Source organism: Zalophus californianus, chromosome 1 (assembly GCF_009762305.2).
Source record: "Zalophus californianus isolate mZalCal1 chromosome 1, mZalCal1.pri.v2, whole genome shotgun sequence".
NCBI classification, from domain to species: domain Eukaryota; kingdom Metazoa; phylum Chordata; class Mammalia; order Carnivora; family Otariidae; genus Zalophus; species Zalophus californianus.
In genome coordinates this window covers 106,021,084-106,041,265 of record NC_045595.1, presented here as the reverse complement: position 1 = coordinate 106,041,265, position 20,182 = coordinate 106,021,084, and the positions used below count along the sequence as shown (strand labels likewise).

Here is a 20,182-nt window from a genome sequence, read left to right as displayed (position 1 = left end):
TGAGAGAATGAAGGTACAGATCATGTTTGTTTCCATGAGCCAAGGAAAGGCAAACATCACCAGCACATCCTAAGAAGCCACAGGGAGTGGCTTGGAGCAGATTTCTCCCCTTGTGCCCCTGGAAGGAACCAACTCTGCCAACTCCTTGAGCTTGGACTCCCAGCCTCCAGAACTGTGAGATAACATATTTCTGCTGGTGAAGCCCCACCAGTTTGTGATGCTGTGTTACAGGAGCCCTAGCTTCTCTTCTCCTGCTTCCCACATGCCGAGCTGTTCAGTGGTTTCCTGGGATTCTAAGCTGTCTGGGGGCAGGGAGCATGCTGGGCGCTTCATTAGTGTGCTCATAACCTCTGGCCCAGTGCCAGCCTCTACTGTACAGAACAAATAAACAGGAGCTGAACTGACTGCTGGATGTCACCCGACAGCCGTAGGCAAGTCACAGGGAGGGTGGTGGCTGTGTGACTAATACCACTTCTCCCCTGAGACTGCATGAATCAGAACTCCAAGTGATTCAGAGCGGACTTCTCCTCCACAGCCAGCTTACTGCTCAGTTTCCAGCAAAGAAACAATATCACATTTTAAGAAATTATAAGAAATACAATTTTCTTCTTAGTATTGCTAAGGCTTCCTGCTACTGTTCTGAAGATATACATTTAGAGATAACATTATTCTTATGCTATTTTCTTTTATTGTAAGAAAACAAAAACAAAAACGAACAAAAAAAAGAGAAACAGAATATATATCAAAATATCCCTAGCAGTATTATTTGTGAAACTGGAAACAATACCAATGTTCAGCAGCAGTAGGTGGGGTGTTAGGCAAGTAAGAGCAGAGGAATACAGCTGACTGACTTTACAGCTATATAAAATTACGAACATGTAGACTATGTTAATAAACTTAAAAGTATATATAAGTATGCTGAATAAAAGTGTGCTGAAAAAAGAATTACATAATTTAAAACTCCAAGATCACTGATCCCTTTAACTTCTAATTCTGAAATCTGTCCAAGTGATATTTTAAATTTCCTAGCCTATCCTAAGACTATGACATACACAATATTTCTGTCTTTGTAAAAATAATTGCTGTCTAGATTACAAGATAGTGTTCTAAATATAAGAATTATGCTTCCAAAATAGCTTTTAAAAAAAGGCTTCAGCTCAAAAGGGAAAAAAAAGGGCTGGAAAAAGCCCACTGTGGATTTTATTATCCATTAAGACTGTTGTAATGAAGTTGTTTCTCTGAAATTACTTTACTATGAACACAGTAGGAAAAAATCATGGGCCATGTTTTGACTAACCTGCTCAATCCCAAGGATGTATTTTAAGTTAGTGAGTAAAATACAACTGATGACATTAAAAACTTCAAAACTGTCTTAGAGGTCAAAAATGAATAAATCTGATATATATTCTTTATACATAATAAATATGTTAAATATTCATGAAACTTTTAGATGAATAGAAAGATATTAAATTCCCTTATATTAGATATGCTTTCATTCTAGTGGAACTGGGGCTAGAGTCTCTTCTCAACTCTGCAAAAGCTGACCCTCTGCTTCAAATTATCATTAAGAAGTTTATAATTAAGAATTATAATTAAGAAGTTTAAAGACAATTTCCACCCCAGCCCTATAAGTTTAACCTGTGATATAATCAAATGTTTATTTTTTTTTTACCCTACTCAAAAGAACTACTACATATCGGGCACTTGATATCAATATCCATCTGCGTTTATATAGCACGATTCTCTAAGAATAAAAAAATGTAACGCATTTAGTATTTTATGTACTTCTTACATGCTACATTATAAATCAACTAAAATAGTACTGATATAAGAGGCATGAGTCTGCTACTTACTGATATGTACAGATCGGGGGGAAAAGAGTGTGTGCGTGTGTGTGTGTGTAGAAAGAATAATAAAGCAAATGTGACAAAATGTTATTAGTAAATCTGGGAAGAGGATTTATGGTAATTGTATTATTAATTCTTCTGTTAGTTTGAAATTACTTCAAAATAAACAGTTATATCTTGTTCTTGGGTGAGATGCTAGGGTGAAGTAGCAGTATCCCATCCCAAGGAGTCTCTGACACGACATTTGTAAGTCAGTCAATCCCTGCTAATATACCCGATGATGAAGAGTGTAGGCTGTATGTGAACGTTTATATACTGCCTCTACTTGAGAAAGGATTTTTAAGATGGATTACAATAAATGTCACAGATACAAAAAAAAAAAAAATTGGAGCTATCAAAACTAGATTCATAATAAAGAAGAATTTCCGTAATAACGGGGACCAACCCGTTTTACAAGCAAAGGCTTGTAAAAGGGTATCTTGGTGCATTTTACAAGCCTCGGCACCAAGATACCCTATTTCATTTGCTGATGCTCCATTATCGGTCTATTTGGGCATGACCTGTCCTTTATCACCTAGCTCTACTGATCTGATCTCTCCTGATATACCAGAGCCCTGGCTCTGTTGTTTTTTCTTTACTGCAAAAGTTGTGAAACCATCCATCTTTCTACTCCTGTCCTGAAGATAGTCTATACCAGGGTTTCCCAAAGTGCAGTAAGCCAGCTCATGTTAGGTAGTATTCATTCACACAACTCATGTCGTTCAGTTACCTTCAGTGTAAGTATTTATTTTTACAGATATTTCTAATATGTAGGTGATGTGACCACTGATGGCAGTTAATAAAAATTCTTTTTAGAATATACTTACTTCAGTAAATAGAAAAAGAGGCAATTTAAAGAAAAATACTTAAGTAAATAATAAAGCAGGGATATGGCACTTAGAAAAGTAAAGGATGTTGTAAATTACTGCGGTTCAGAAAACACTGATGCTATGCACATTTTCAAAATCTGACTTACAAAGCTAAAGAAGTTAATTACATGATTACGAATTATATGAAAGTTCTTACAGAAAATAACTGGCTAAAATCAGAGTTTCTTTTATATCGGTAAAGATAATATTTTAGAAAGCACACTCATGCTCTTTTGAAAGTATAGTAAAAACTCAAATAGATATGGTAAATTATCATTTTAACATTGTTTAAAAAAAACCAGTGTCTCAATAAAATTTTTTAGTCCATGCAAAAGTCTGAAAAAATTTGAAGAGGAAAATGGTATAACTTACTGAACCCCAATATTTATTTATAACTTTCTGTGAAAACAAATATACTACTCTGATAAAAACTCTAGGGAAAATCTACGAGTGTACATTTAAGCTATTTTAATTCTTAATAATCTTATGGGATGAAAAAATGCAACCTGCCTTTAAAAAAGAACCCCACATATTTGGTTCCAAACACCAGGTTCCTTACCAAAGGCTGTTGGGGCTGCATCGCTTGGAGACCAAGGGTCTGACTCTGGGGCTGGGGGGGTTGCTGCATCTGGAAAGAAAAAGGATTAGACACTTAGAGAGGGGAATATATTCCAATCTCCTCCCCCTATATACCTTTTATCTAATTAAGTTGTTGCAGTGAAAATGATATACACCTCCTTCCTGCATCACTGTCTTGACAAACATTCACCTTTTAAGGACAAGACCTAAATCTGTTCTTTTTGTAGGCTTCTTGGGACAACCCCAAGGAGCTCTTCCTTCCGTCATCGCAGTGTTCACTGTCTATACTGCCCTCTGCTGTCCAGGGACATCCTTTATACTTAACTGTGTTAACACCTTTCATGTTATCTGCTCCTGCACATACTTTATCCTATGTTATACCAGCGGGTTGGAAAAGGACTACTAAGTAATTACCGTTTTAGTCCCTATGACATCTGGAGGAACTTGTGAAGATTAATTTTTTTTTAAAGAAAAACGTAGACTTCTTAAAGGAAGAAAAAAACAGGAAAAAGAAGAGAAGTAATTCTTGAAGATTAGAATATTTTTTTAAAAAGATGTTTATGTGGGAAGTTCTGGCAAAAAATACCAGCATAAAAACAAATTATGTCAGTGATTGAGTTGGTGTAAATAAAGAGCCCTTAGAAAACACTTCCAAGTCACAGAAGAAACACACATTACTCATCCACCATGTGGTACACAGAGGAGAGGAAAATATTAATAGGTGGTTTGTCTCGGTGACCTTCAATGTGTCCTCCACCCAGGCACTTCATCTTGATGATGACAGTGCTGGACTTCTTTTCATCCTTTGCATTTCCAACTTGGTTTGCATACTATCCCCCAAATTATTTGTCTTCTTTAGGGCAAGGTAATAAATAGCTATTACCAGGTGGTATTTCCCACTAAGTGCCAACACTCATGGATACGGAATCCTAGCAGGAGGTCTGGGCAGGGTCACTCCCAACTGAGACAATGCAAGTGGGACCAGAACTATAATGATTGCAATATAAAGCCAATTCTCCATTTGGCTCTCTGTGAATTCTTTCAAGAAAAATCCAACCAACCTCATAATTACCAATTTGTTCCTTTATGGAGGTAGTCAGTCACCAAGAAAAAAGTATAATCCTGAGGCAGAAGCAAATCCCTTTTCTTTATCTCCAGAGAATTTGTAGTAATGAAAAAATTACCAGAAGGGCATATTAGGCTACTTGGGATAAAAAAGTACATATTAACCAATAAAAAAACACTTTCAAAATTCGCAGCCTTGCAAAGCAATGTAAGACAGGAAGTAGTAAATAAATAATGTAGTAACTTTGTGATTAGGAAATGAGAAATTTAAAACAGAAGGAAATATAAATATCAGTTCTATTAAGTTCTGACATGTATCTTCAGAACCTGAGACAAAATTATTTATGAAAATATCACTACAGCTATTCTTAATATTACCAAATGAGTGCTTTACTTATATTTTCTTACTGAACTCTTACTACAAATTGAGTTGCAACTTAATAGCATCTTACAACTAATGACATTTTATAATTGTAAAACCCATTTTTCTGGAGGATTTGTGTTGGCTTCTGCCTATCACCTGGGGGTACTGTCAACTAGAATTTTTTTGGATCACACTGAATTTAGACCTCAAATGCTCTTGAAGTTGTGGTTCAAATTCTCAGGGGAGGCATTTTTTCTTCCCTCCAACCAGGGTCAAGGTTGAGATATGCATGTTACTTTATTGTTCCTTTCTGCACGACAGTTTTATTGAACTCATTCCAAGAGTATAGCTTTGGTTACCCCAGTTCTACTAGACTCCCCATTTTTGTTGGTGTTTTATTTCTTTCTTAGTAACACATAAAATGACAGTGCATCTCAAGGTAAATTACTGATAAAGAGTCCACTGTGCAGACTCATCAGACAATATCCAATCTAGTAACAAAGGACAAACTTGTTAAGAAAGATAAACGGAAAGGTAAACATAAATAGTTTATTTATGTTTCCTAAATGAGTAAGTTAGAAGCATGAATGTGTCAAGAGGAGGAACGCTTTATCTAAGGTACTTAAATATTTACATCAAATAAATGAAGGATAGCTCTCTGGATTTTACCAGAGACAATATGAAATATCCCACCTACGTCACTCCAACTTCAGAGCTTAAATCAGAACAGAAGCATCAGAGATAATTTTTTGGATTACGGACAGACCCCTCTGGGAATCTGATGAAAGCTGTGGACAGCTCAATTTTGGTTTTGTTTGTTTTCAAACACATAGAAGAAATTTTGCATTCAAATTGCATGGCCTGTAGTTAAACAGCGAGTGGGTGAGCTGACACTCACACTATTAAGATATAGGCAGCCAGTTACCCTCTCCTGAACCTCTGTAAAAGGAGAAGGCCATTCTGCAAAATGCACCCTCCTGCCCATAATCTGGCAAAAGCACAGAGAAAGGAAGACGCTGGCCAAGTTGGAACTAAATGACACCAGTTGAGCTCCTAGGCTCAACCACACAGGGTTCCTTGGAACTTGGTAATTAAAGGCTCTTTAGAGTGCTTCTTATTTCATCAGGACTGCTGAGAACCCCTCATGCATTGCTTCACCCCCAGCCACGGACCTGGAGGAGCCTCTGCTGCTGTCGAACCTGTGGCTGCCTGGGTCTCATCGGGTCCTGAGGCAGGGGTACCGAGGGAAGGCTTGGATGTGTGGAAGTCAGCACCGCATCGATTCCTCCACCTACCAAAGGGCTCTGCTGAAGGGACTGATGATTCAGTCTGGTAAAAAAATACAACTTGGTTTCACACCCAGGCAAACTGCCATATTTTCAGTCAGTGCCAGTGGCACATTACGTACGTTCACAAAGAAACGACTGTGTTCAGTATTCAACTGTACAATTCACATGCAATAGAGACCAGTGACTAAGATAATCTAGATTTCCACGGAGAGATGGAGTCACTGGACAAAGGACAGCAAGCATGCTCCCTACTTAAGATAATATTGCAATCGTGTTTAAATTACTTCTTCAAAATATTTTAATTGTTTTTAATAATAAGTGACATTATTTGAGCATTTACTCTGGAGAAGGCACAGTGGTAATGAGTCTGAAATGTATTATTTCATTACTCCCAAAGCAAGCCTTTGAGGTCAGCAGTTTTACTATCCCCATTTTATTTATTTAAAACTTTTAATTGAAAGATAGTTGACACTTGTATTTGGGACAGTGATTTGGAAATGAGGAACACCTCAATTTTGGTTTTATTTTCAAACACATATAAGAAATTTTGCATTCAAGTTGGATGGCTCTCAGTTAAACAGTGAGTGGTTAAGATTCAACAATTCTAAACATTATGAAATGCTCACCACGATAAATGTAGTTATCACTTGTCACCATACAAAGTTATTACAATAGTATTGACTATATTCCCTATGCTGTACTTTTCATTCCCGTAACTTACTTATTTTATAACTAGAAATCTGTACCTTGTAATCCCCTTCACTTATTTTGCCCATCTCTCTGCCCTTTTCCCTCTGGAAACCACCAGTTCATTCTCTGTATGTACACTGGTCTGTTTCTATTTTTTGTTTGTTTATTCACTGTTTTGTTTCTTAGATTGGACATATCAGTGAAATCTTATGGTATCTTTCTCTGACTGACTTACTTCAACTAGCATTATACTTTCTAGCTCTATGTTGTCATGAATGGCAAAAACTTATCCTTTTTATGGCTGAGTAATAGTCTGTTCTATATATACATGACATCCTCTTTATCCATTCATCTACTGATGGGCGCCTGGGCTGCCTCCATAGCTTGGCTATTGTAAATAATGCTGCAATAAACATAGGGGTGCATGTATCCCTTTAAATTAGTGTTTTTGTATTCTCTGGGTAAATACCCAGCTGTGGAATTACTGGATCATATGGCAATTCTATTTTTTATTCTTTGAGGAAACTCCATACTGTTTTCCATAGCAGCTGCACCAATTCACATCACCACCATCAGGCCACAAGCATTCCTTTTTTCTCCACATCCTTGCCAACACCTGTTATTTCTTGTCTTTTTGACACTTGCCATTCTGACTGATGAGAAGTGCTACCTCAAGTGGTTTTGAATTGCATTTTGTTATCTCTATTTTAAAAATGAGACAACAGAGAGCTAGCGAAGTAACTTCCCAAAGTTATTCAGTCAGTAAAGAGCACAGGTGGGATTGAAACCCACAACTGTTGAGCTCTGAAGTTCAAGTTCATAGGCAATATGCTTTGCTGCCACTTATTAGAATAATAAATACAATGCATTTTTTTCCGATCTTATTTATTTTCCCAAATATGTTACCATCAACCGTGCCAACTTTCCAAGCTGTAACAACTGTGTGTTGACATACAGCAACTGATTGTAACACATGGAAGCTAAGCTACTGTCCTACTATAATATAAAGTTTTGCACGAAACTTAATTCTTCTAGACCAATGCTATCCAACAGAAGTTTCCACAATGCCTAAAATGTTCTACAGTTGTGCTGTCCAATAAGATAGCTACTGGTCTCCAGGACCAGTGACATAATTTCTGGGTCTCAGTGTGACACAAAAACACAAGGCTCCTTGATCAAAAACTAGTAGGATTTTCAAGATGGTGACAGTAGACCATTACATTAAGCATGGGATCCTTCTAAACACAGTGTACTGTGTGACTGCACAGGTCCCACACCTTCAAAGTTTGCTCTGCTTGGCTGCATGTGGCTATCAAACACTTAAAATGTGACTAGTGTGACTGAGAAACTAAACTTTTAATTTAACTTTAGTCTTAATTTAAATAGCCACACATGGCTGGTGGTCACCATGCACTATGTCTCTGGGATTCAATTATAGCAAGAACTGAGAGAGAATCTTTCATGATCCTCTGTGCCAATCATACCTGAAGCAGAAAAGGTGGAAACTAAAATATAACAAAACTCTTATGGGCACCATGCACAATGAGCATTAATCGATCACAGACTTTATGGCTCCAACCAATATATTCTAGTAAGGCACTGCTAACAATAATCAGCACTTTAAGATATTTTTAGCCAAAAATCTTTTTAAAAGAGCGGAAAACACTGCAGCTAACATACTGGCATCATCTAAAACATTACACCCATACTATGGCAGATGTGAGTTTACACGGGCCTTGAATGAAATAATCCTCTATCTGGATGCTACTAAAAATGAGATGACAGAATGCAAATTATATGCAAATATGCGAGCTCATAAAAACAATTATAAAGCACCATGCCCTAGACAATGTATAACAAAGTCAGGAATTTGAGTGTCTACTATTGTAATCATCATTTCCACATGTATCACCTCTGAGAGCCAGTCAGGGACTGCAGGTATGGTGATGCCTGCTGCTGAACATAGCCACTAGGCGGCTGCTGCATCTGTCTGAGTCTTTCCATTAGCGCTGGGCTGGAATGTGCAGCCGGATAAGTTCTGGAGTTATAGCTGGGAGACAGGACCACGCCGCCCGCCTGCTGCTGTGGGGTCTGCTGCAGAGGCATCTGCGTTCCGTACATCGTATAGCCCTGGGGCATGGTCTGCAGGTGGGCACAAGAAGTCAATGTTTTAATTTACCACCAACTTTGCTATCACTAAGCTATATGGTGCAAAAACAAACCTGGGAGGAGTTCCCTGAAAGTCACTGTTCTCAAAGGTTCTTATAACTCAACATATGAGGAGGACAACTCTGGAGGTAAGAGGGTAGCAAGAAAGCTACAGAACGAACTGGTTGGATCATGAATCATCAGAAATTTCAATTAAAAAAAAAATCGAGGGGCGCCTGGGTGGCGCGGTCGGTTGAGTGTCCGACTCTTGGTTTCGGCTCAAGTCATGATCTCAGGTCATGAGACGGAGCCCTGTGTCGGGCTTCCTGCTCATCATGGAGTCTGCCTGGGATTCTCTCTCCTCCTCCTTCTGCCCCTCCCACTCAAGCTCTCTCTCTCTGATAAATAAATCTTAAAAAACAAAACATGAATCCTCATTTGGTTAAAAGATCAGTTTTAGAATCAGTTGCTTATTTTGAGGAAGGAAAGACATGTTTCTGTATAGAAATAATCAGGCAAGCATCCATACCTTAAGTGCACAGACAACATCAATGTTCAACAGATCCCAAGCACCATTAATGTCATTTCCAAAATTACAAAGAAAAGCTCCCTATTTCCAATGTAAATTAAAATGCTGGAGTACACTTTCCTGATATATAACTATACCTACACCTTGGATCTGATGAATTTGCCTGTAGTAATTAACCAGTTACCAAAAAACAAAAACCAAAAAAACAATACCTTAACCCCATAGTACGAGTGTATTTGGAGACTATTTGATATCCTCTAGTCCTGGTTGGACTATAGCCCTTTCCAGCACTCTACCAATACTCTGAATATTTAATTTTTCTGTTCAATATTAGTATATGAGTGCCTGTTCCCCTAAATCTTGACACCTAATGTAAATGAAAAACCTGAGGTTCTGCTGGATGACTATCTGCAAGTTATAGAATGGAATGCTGATTGAAATAGAAGAGGCCTGCTCTTCAGTCCTCAAAGAACCACACTCTAAGGTAGACTAACTCTGACTTGGAAGACAGAGTGATGCATAATAAACTTCCAGCGAGCAGCATGCATGGATCCAGCTGTGGGGCTCAGTGCCCATGAGAACCAACCTCAGATCGCCTTTTAGCTGTGGGCACAGTGTGAACTGTTAGCCCCACTGACAGTCTTGCCAACATCCCCGGGCTCCTAATTGTGAGGGGGACAGAGTAAAAGTATACAGATGCAAAAACCACAAAATTATTAGGAAAAATAGCCCAGGAGATGCCTTATATTGAGGCAAGTCTATCATTTGCGGAGTGGCTACCATGAATCTGGTGCTATGCTGGTTCCACAGGTTGTCTTAAATCCTCACATGCTCATCTCTATTTTGAAGGAAACCAAGACACAGAATAACTCGCACAATATTACACAGCTAGTAAGTTGCCAGGAATTGCACCATGGTCTGATTCCAAGGTCAATTACCTTCTTATTCTACCATGATTCCTCTGCAAACCTATCTTTTTTTTTTTTTTAAAGATTTTATTTATTTATTTCAGAGAGAGAGAGAATGAGAGACAGAAAGCACGAGGGGGAAGGGGGTCAGAGGGAGAAGCAGACTCCCCGCCAAGCAGGGAGCCCGATGTGGGACTCGATCCCGGGACTCCAGGATCATGACCCAAGCCAAAGGCAGTCGCTTAACCAACTGAGCCACCCAGGCGCCCTGCAAACCTATCTTTTAATATGATAAATTCAATCATGAATTACATTGTTATTCATTATAACATACAACAAGCACTCTGGGACTGTGAAGCATTTCAACATCTACTCATTATAAGTAGAGAGGTAATTTATATTTTTAACTCCAGAACGTCCTGAAATATTTTATGCTCTTTAAAAAATCAGTCAATCCGAAGGCTTGTTGGTCACTGGTAATGCTTTTTTTGAGATGTCAATTATAATCTATAAGCAGAAGTACTATGTTCTAGACTCCATAAAGAGCTGATATCCTATTTCCTTGGTTTCCCACTTCAAATACAGAACAGTAAAACTCCCAGCAGCATCTACAAAGCAAATGCAGATACCTGTGCTTGCTGCAGCCCTGGATACTGGGGGAGCTGAGGGGAGGGCCGAGCGTGTGCAGCAAAGAGAGCAGCCTGGTCCCCTGGTGGGCCCTGGAAAACAAAGTCCAGGTGGACTCTTGATCATAACAGCAAGAACTTGATTTGCACTCCTGGCTAATAACCCCGATAACCCATGACACCAAATCTTATTAGATGATTATACAACTTGGAGATTCCCAAACTGCATTAAATATAACTTCTCATCAATTTTCTATGTGTGTAGAGACTATTAAACTTATTTTTTTCAAAGACTATAGAGGTTTCCAACAGTAACAAGCCAAAATAATCTGATGGTCTACTTATCAGAGAGGCTCTGAGACAGCTTTCCTGTTCAGTCCAGGATATAAATGCCCCTCTAGACTGAAACTCATGAGCCTCGAGTGTGAAATCTGAAACCACAGAGATGTACCATTCTGTGCCCATAAAAGAAAGAGAACATGTAGTACAAAGAAATGCCACATACAAATTTCATGACTTTTTTAATGAAGTTTCTTCATAGTAACCTAAAAATTATCTATTTAACCATGTAGTCAAGAGATGAATTTAGTATCTCCTATGACTAAACATCAACTAGAATATAATCAATAAAAATTCATAATACATCAATAGCAAATATCATTCTAATGAACTATAATATAAAGCCAATTAAATTCTGCTTACCAGTCTTAATACATGTGTTGCCCTTTGAAAAATAAATATTTATAAAAGCAGCTGTATGGGTTTTATGTTACGGTGTCAGAAGTTATTTCATGGAAGCTTGCAATAATCATCACAAAAAGAGCTCTAGCTTCCAACCATCCCTAGGTTTTTACAGGACTTACTAATTATAAAGAATGGGGTTTATTTCAAAATATTTTACTATTGTTTTATTGAAGAGATATCCCCATTTTTCAAAAGTGTTAAATTATACTTATATAAAACCATTTAATGTGCTTGGAAAGTAGCGTAAACTCTTCTAACAGAGAGAAAACTAAACATTTAGAGAGCAAACACCAACAATTATTAAACATCTAGTCTACACCAGAGACTGGACTTCATGTTTTTACTCCCATTTTCTCACAGGAACTCTGCAGAAAGGGAGGATCATCCTCACTTATTTTCTTCAGAGAAAGAGCCAGGTTCAACAAGCTTAAGCAGCTTATAGCAAGCTCACCAAGCTAGACCTAGTAGAACCATTATCTGAACTCAGTCAGGACTCTTGCCATTATGACAAGATGTCTCCATGTGATATTAAAAATGGAAATATTGAAATCTTCATTTGGTACTTATCCTTTAGTGACAAAGAGCCTCTACAACTCACTCTAATAAAAAACAGAGAAAGAGGGACACCTGGGTGGCTCAGTTGTTAGGCATCTGCCCTCGGCTCAGGTCATGATCCCAGGGTCCTGGGATCGAGCCCCGCATGGCTCCCTGCTCAGTGGGAAGCCTGCTTCTCCCTCTCCCACTCCCCCTGCTTGTGTTCCCTCTCTCGCTGTATCTCTGTCAAACAAATAAAATCTTAAAACAAAAACAAAAACAGGGAGAGAGTCTCTATTAAGACTTGTTACTGAAATATTGAAACCAAATGTATACATCCTACGGTAAAATTCTTTCTCTGATCCTCATATAAAAATCACTTGAGGGCATTTCCTAAGGTGACTATCCATCCATCCATGGGCCAAATGCAAGTTTCTGAGAGTGCATATAATAGCTTCAACAAGAATCTAAATTCCCAGCATAGGGGGACCATAAAGATAACCTCAGCTTTTTGCTGATTGATCTAAGTGCAGTTATGTCTGTATTTACTTGGGTCTAAGGAAAATAACCTCAACTCTTTCTATGAGAACTCATTCCATGGCAGCATGGCCACCCGGGACCAACAACTCTTCCCCCGAGAGTATCTGAAAGGCTTTTGATCTTCCAAACACTGCCAAGGAGTCATTAGATCAACCACATGGTTAAATGCCACTCCTCGAGAATCTGGGATCCCTGACAGTGCCCTACAAGGTCTCTGAAACACACTCTTTTGCTTTTTTGTGGGGAGAAATATTTGCACATTATCCTTTTTACAGAAAGGAAGAAAAATGAATTATTTATATGTGAGTTAAAATCTTGAGATCCATAAGTAGTTTACAATTCCCACACCCTGCTTTGTCTTAGAGGGGAACAAGATGTGATCTGTGTGTGACAGCTGCACACAAATGCATAAAGACAGATTTTTCCCACTCTTCACTCTTCCTCTGCTTTTGAAGAACGCTACGAAAGGAATTATGACTTACATGTGGAGTAAACTAGAACACTAATAAGGGAAACAGCTGAGTTACTGGGCAACACTCTTATTGGCAAGTAACAGTGGAGATCATGGACACTTAAGAAATAGAAATTTAAAACTATTCTACATTTAAAAAAATCACAAAATTAACATGTAAGGTAAAATACTTTCAAAGAAAAAGAGAAAAGGATAAGAAATCTCACATACAGTTTTTACACGGTAAAATTCACGCATTCTCTGTCATTTATGTCTCAAGGTAAACTATTTATGAACATACTATGTTCCTTCCTACCACCAATTTTTCCTGATTTATATAAGCATAGTAGGTAATAATTCAGATCTGCAATATCCTTCCTGGGAAAATCAAATGCTCTGAGCTTGCCAGTAGTCGCCATGTACTCTGTGCATGGCTTTATCATGTTTCCTTGAATGAAAGATACCCCAGTCTCTCCCACAGAACTGAAATGTCCCACTTTTGGTTTTCCCCAGAATAATGCTAGAAACACATTATATCAGTAATTGTACAAATTACTGATGTTGAATTTGTTGAATAAAGAATAAGAGAAGTTCTTAGTGAATTTTAATTTTTAGCATCTATCATTCTAATGATTATTTATACCTGCATTAATATCTGCAAAATAGCTCAATTTCCCCCTCTTGATTTATTCTGCTTAATTGAAACAACCAAAGGTAACATTAAATTCATATTTTTAGGGGCATCTAGGTGGCTCAATCGGTTAAGCATCTGCCTTTGGCTCAGGTCATGATTTCAGGGTCCTGGGATTGCGCCTCACTTCAGGCTCGCTGCTCAGCGGGGGGACGGGGAGGGAATCTGCTTCTCCCTCACCCTCCTCCCTCTACTCATGCTCTGCCTCTCTCTTTCAAATAAATAAAATCTTAAAAAAAATTTTTGAAAAGAAAAAAGTTCGCATTTTTATGTGAGCCAAAGGATAACTCAAGAGGCCGGTTTTTAACCAAATATTTATGTCTAGCCAGCTGACATTGACTTTGAGCACATCACTAGAAGAGAAAATAAGACATGTTTGTGCCCTGCTCAGGCTGCCTTGGCTCAGATACCTGACTTACATGTGCTAAAGGAATAAGCTGCAGTTAACTGGGAAGTTCTGGTAACTACACAGACTCATCTCTACATTATTACCCGAGGCAAATTCCTACAAGTGTCTATACACTTTGCTTTTGGGCTTGCCTCTATATAAGAAACATAAATCCACTGCATTTTTTTTCAGCTTCCACTTTCTAAAACCTTAAGAAGCTGTGCTATGTTCCTGGCCTTTATAAGAACAATTCTCTCTTACTGCTTTATTTGGAGTCAGACAAGAGAAGTATCTGAACTCAAAGAGATGGTGACTCAAAGGCCTTTTGCATAATTTGAAATAAACGCATCAAGTTTAAAATTCTTGATAAATTATTCTCAAACATAATATTCATTCTTCTGGGTCTTGTTCTCTTCATTTAGCAATTACTCCCCCTCAGGCAACTGAAAAAATGTGAAGACCTCTTTTTTTTTTTTAAGTATTTTTTTTTAAAGACTTTATTTATTTGAGAGAGAGAATGAGATAGAGACAGAGAGCACGAGAGAGGGGAGTCAGAGGGAGGAGCAGACTCCCTGCTGAGCAGGGAGCCCGATGCGGGACTCGATCCCGGGACTCCAGGATCATGACCTGAGCCGAAGGTAGTCGCTTAACCAACTGAGCCACCCAGGCTCCCATGAAGACCTTTTTCTAAAAGAGAATTGGTTATGCCTCCAATTAGCTGACAGTAAGCATGACAATCAGCATTTCAGGATTAGGGATTTTTTATTTACTCATTGCTGGTGAGCAATGAATTTTTGAAATCCCTATTTAGTCACTTTTCAATGGTGTTTAAGTGTCTCAAGTAGAGAGACAAACTGTACCTAAAAAACCACAGCTGGATTTTGTGACTTTGTTTCTGATAATGCTGATTTAAGGATAAGAAGAAGTCCCCCAGTGAAAATCAGTGGATAATGTTTTATGAGTCATCTAGCAAAAAGGGTTTTATTTGTGACTACTAGTTTGGAAGGTACTGAGTAATGGTGCCCGAGGCTAAAATAATACATGGTGTGAACCAGAAATTATGGTCATCACATCATACTGGTGTATTTTGATTGCAGACAACAGACACAGAGAAAATTCTATAAATACAGGAGGTCCAGCTGACCAGTTATGCTCGATTCTTTTATAATGTTTTCATATAAAATACGTGGCTGGGAATCAATCAACAGTAACATTAATGGCTGGAACAAACTGATTCATTCTAAAATAAACACCTCACACAATAATGAACTTTTACAATATACTCTTAACATGCTCATAAATGATGAACAGATGACTGGTTGAGTATATACATTTACTACATTCTTAATACCGGAGAAAATTAAAGGAAAATTAGAATGGTGAAAAGGACAGCAAAGATATATATACAGACATTTCCATTAATTTGAATGAATACAGAAAGCACAGAACCTTATGACTTTAAATACTTGATAAACATTCGGCCTTTTAAAAAAAAGTAAAATCACTGATTGATTCAAATTCTACTTTATCCAAATTACATTATCATCTGAACAAAATGTCCAACAGCAAGCATAAGCTATCTCCAAAATACTTTTTAATTGATAAAGTTTACTTCAAGCTTTTAAATAAAAACCTCACCTGCTCTCTGTACACCACAAAGTGTTAAGAAAAACTGATTCTTTTCAGAAGTCTCTAAACTTTTCTTTGCTGAATAACTAATAAAGAAATTGCCTACATAACAAGTATTTAATAACCTAAATATTTTCAAAGCTTGAATATGCAATTACAGACATTGTCACCAATGTACAGAAAATGTTACCCGTTAAAATTGGCAGTGAAACAAGTTGACTTACATTCACATCTGAGATGTGTGCTCTTTTTTATTGTAATGCTTCTTGGGTTTATGTTGTGGGTTGGCTACCTGATACAGAAACCTATAAGTAATTTAATGCAAAACATGCATTCTTAGCTAGCCCAGGCAAAGCAGTAGAGCTGAAGTCTTAGGACATGCATGCACAAGACCTATGCTCAAAAAAAACATCTTCTCCATCCCGGAAAGACAATAGAGATGATGAGTTCTGTTGAGAATTTCAGAATAGCCAGTGAGTGGGATGTGATGAGAAGGGTGTGTTTCATAACCACAGTTTGCGTTATCTTGCACTAGCCTATGAATTAGCATGCCATGCGTTCTTCTGCTAATGATGTGAATTACCACAAAGGGAAGCAAGAGCTCAGGAATAGATGGGTTCAAAACTGGAACTGAGATGAAGGTGCACGAACTGGTCTATGTTCCCAAACCCAGGCCATGAACGTCCACTGGTTTCTATACTGTACACATAAATGATGAAAATCATGAGGCAATCAAAGGGAAAAACTTTCAGAAATAAATCCCATTAAATTGAACATGGTTGATGCATTCATGATTCTGTGTTACAGTCTCAAACTTAAACCAAGGGAATAACAGTGAAATGAAGACTCTAAGTGTTACCAGCTATGGAAGAATACCCCGCTTCTTACTCTGATGTTTAAAGAGTAATGCTATAAAAATCTACTTAAAAACAAAAAAAAAAAGAAAAGAAAAAAGGAATGACAGCAGGGGTGTTACCATTATGTTGTCAAAGTCTTCCAGAAGGGAGACAGCAGAGTTACAGAAGTCCTACAGAAAGGGGACAGCAAGAAAACGGCAGACAATACAGATAAGATTTTTTTAGCCTAATGATGTGGGTAGCCACAATACATTATGAAATAGTTCATTTTAAAACAGTGTTTCAGGAGTCAAGACTTAAAATCCCAATGCCTTACAAAGGCTTTATTAGGCTTTATTATCACCAAATGACATGACTATAGACTGGACATACATGATAATATTCATACAAGGGGAGAGCAGAACCCAGAGGTTAAATGGTGACACAGAAGAAGTAGGAGGGCTATCAGACGCTCGCTATAACTAGGGCATTTGGGACTCCACTGGGAGCAACAGGGTGTCAGAGTCCTTCACAGCCTACAGCCAGTGGGACAGCTCAGGACATGTGGGTCACATTAAACACACAAGACATGAAGTGAGCAAGTCAGTGGGTCATATATGTTGGCGGGATATAGAATTAGATAGCTCCATCCTAAGTGCAAACAAAAACTGGGCATTAGGTGAACCACACATTCAATCAACCAAAACAGACAACAAATCATTACAGGGCCACCAGTGTTTACACACTAACAGGAGATCTGATTTAGAAAAAGGTAATTAGAGGCTTGAGGAAAATTTCTTTCTCAGGTAAATAATTCACTTGTTTGATCATTTTCATAAATGGATCCCAAGTGACATTTATGGCTGAGATGTTAAAAATTTTCTTCCTGCTGAGTTTGAGAGATAGCGATAAGGCAAAGGACTAACAACCCTAGTAGAAAAAGTATTTTATTATACTAAGGACTAAAAATTATAGGAAGAATTTCCCAAGCAAATATTTTCTCTATTTTAGGTGTAGTATATAATTCACTGCATCTGCACATTTGTATTTGGATCCAACAATTATCTATTAGTTGTCCACTCTCAACACCCCCCTTCTCTCCTCTCTCCCCAAAATCAAGCTGTGTACATTATTTTCTAGACTTTAGGTACCTAATTATAATTTCAGCAAATTAAATGAACATCTTTCTCATCATTCAGATAGCAGAGAAATGTCAAGTATTAATAAATAAAGCACCCACTTCCCTGGACATATGGGTTTCTATCCAAGGAACAAAATGATAGGGCTCAGGACATATTTACTAGTTCAGGGGTTTTCTCCTAAGTTCATTTTTGTCATTGAGATGTATTTAAATTATACTATCTTAGTGAAAGCATTAAAGGTAATTGTCAAAACTCAAGGTATGTTTCAATAAGGCTATTCTGCCTACCTTTAGCAAATACGAATAAAATTATTGTCAATACACTCAAATTACACTATCAGGGAAATTACAAAAGGGAAACCTTGAATAGCTAACAAAGTTATAAAAGGAGCTAAATTCACAGGTAATTGGGAAATAGAAATTAAAATGTCCAAATAGTGTTCCACCTGCTCTGAGTGAGAAAATTACAATCTGACAATATCAAGGGTTGGTGGGGATGTGAATAAAGGAAAAAATTCATACATAACTGATGAGAATCAGCACCACCTTGCAAATCAAATCAGCATTTCCACTTCCAAGTACATACCCCACCTAAATCTCTCCATATGTGCAGAAGAAACATAAAAACGTGCTTACTGTTGCATTGTTAACAGTAAGGAAAAAATGGAAATAAATGATCAATAGGAGAATGGACAAATATTATGCTAATATTCATAATGGACTAGCATCAACTAAGACAAATGAATAAAACTACATATAACAAAGTAGATATAATTCAAAATTGGTCAAAATAAAAAGTTGCAAAACAAGGCAATACATGTGTGAGGTCATTATATTAAGTTTCAAATCCAAACTTAATACTGTATATTTATGTCAATGGTTGCAAAAATATGTAGTAAAGGTATAAAAAACATTCATAAGAAAGAAAAACACTAAATTCATGATAGTGATCACCTCTTTATAGGAATGAAGGGAAACGAGAGTAGACATACTGTTTCATTTTTTAAATGACCTAGAGCAAATATGGCAGAACATTATTATTCAGTGATACTAGGTAGTAAGTCCATTAGTGTTTGTTATATTTTCTATTCTTCTCTGTATGTTTGAAATACACCTCTAGAGAGTGAGGGAGGGAGAGAACAAAAGAGGGAAACAGATATTCCAAGGTGATGCTCTGTCCCTAGGGTAGGAGATCAATTCCCAGACAAAGGGTAGCCGCTCAGCTTAAATGGGTTTCATCAATCCAAGAGTCATGTTTTCAGGATGTTACAGATTGACTTTTGCCAGGGAGCTCGGGAGGCTCTGACTCAGTCACTGATCTTTCATTAAGTTATCTAATTCCTTCATTTAGATACACAATGATAGCACCTGCCCCGTGGTTAATAACCTAATGTTCTTACAAGTAACCACTAGCTATTACTGGGCACATCATTTCCCTCCTCTGTCAGAAATCTTCCTCTTTAATGTCATCAATATCTATATGATTATCTGTAGCCTTTAATCAATTGCATTCTTCCAAATTTGTCTCAGCCAAATGTAAGCTAAACATATTGTCTTTCTTTGGACTATTAAAATAAACTGGCTGGCACTGACGACTACAAAGAACAGCAGAATGATTTTGTGCACTGAAAGGGGGGAAATTAGGATAAGCTATACCATAAAACAAGGCAAACAATTAAGTCCTTTTCATGGACCAAAACTTAAAGATTCCCTCCAAAAGCCCCCTCCCTAGAAAACTGATATGGTGTGTGTGGCAGGGGGTAAGTGAGGTGGGGGGGGGGGGGTGATGAAGGAAGTTCCTTCTGTCAGAAGAAAAATATTGGATGTAAGAAAGAGGACTGGAAAACAATTTAAGCAGCATTTTGCATTATTTTCACTAATATTCTATATTTTGTGATGATTTCCATAGGATATGCAGAAAATATAACAGCGATATTTTTAACACTGAAATCGGAATCAGCCCCTCTCAAGTTTGTATTACAGAATTTAGACAGTCAAAATACGCTGCTTTAAGAAACTAAAATGGTACTATTAGGAAAACTAAACAACATTCCTTCTTCCTGGCTTCTTCTATGGGCAGCCGCTGAGCACCAGTCTTAGGGACAATTAATATAATGACAGAAGTAAAGCATTTGAAGTGTTTTTATTCTCTTTTAATCCTTAACATATTTAATAAAAATCATTTTTATGGGATAGAGATTTCCTTTGAAATAATACATTCATGATACTAATAAAACATTAACAAGTATGACAGCTAACATTTTTTGAGCACTTA

General features: G+C 37.5%; 1 protein-coding gene across 3 annotated transcripts in view; it reads right to left on the bottom strand.

The window, feature by feature from the left end:
- Positions 1–20,182, bottom strand: part of MED12L (mediator complex subunit 12L) — a 316,798-nt gene that overhangs the window by 11,820 nt on the left and 284,796 nt on the right. For all 3 annotated transcript variants that reach the window (XM_027583927.2, XM_027583929.2, XM_027583928.2), the window contains 4 exons: positions 10,957–11,046; positions 8,655–8,884; positions 5,936–6,092; positions 3,315–3,383 (listed from right to left, as the gene is read on the bottom strand). In XM_027583927.2, coding sequence (XP_027439728.1) covers positions 3,315–3,383; positions 5,936–6,092; positions 8,655–8,884; positions 10,957–11,046 — 546 coding nt within the window. The remainder of the gene's footprint in view (positions 1–3,314; positions 3,384–5,935; positions 6,093–8,654; positions 8,885–10,956; positions 11,047–20,182) is intronic.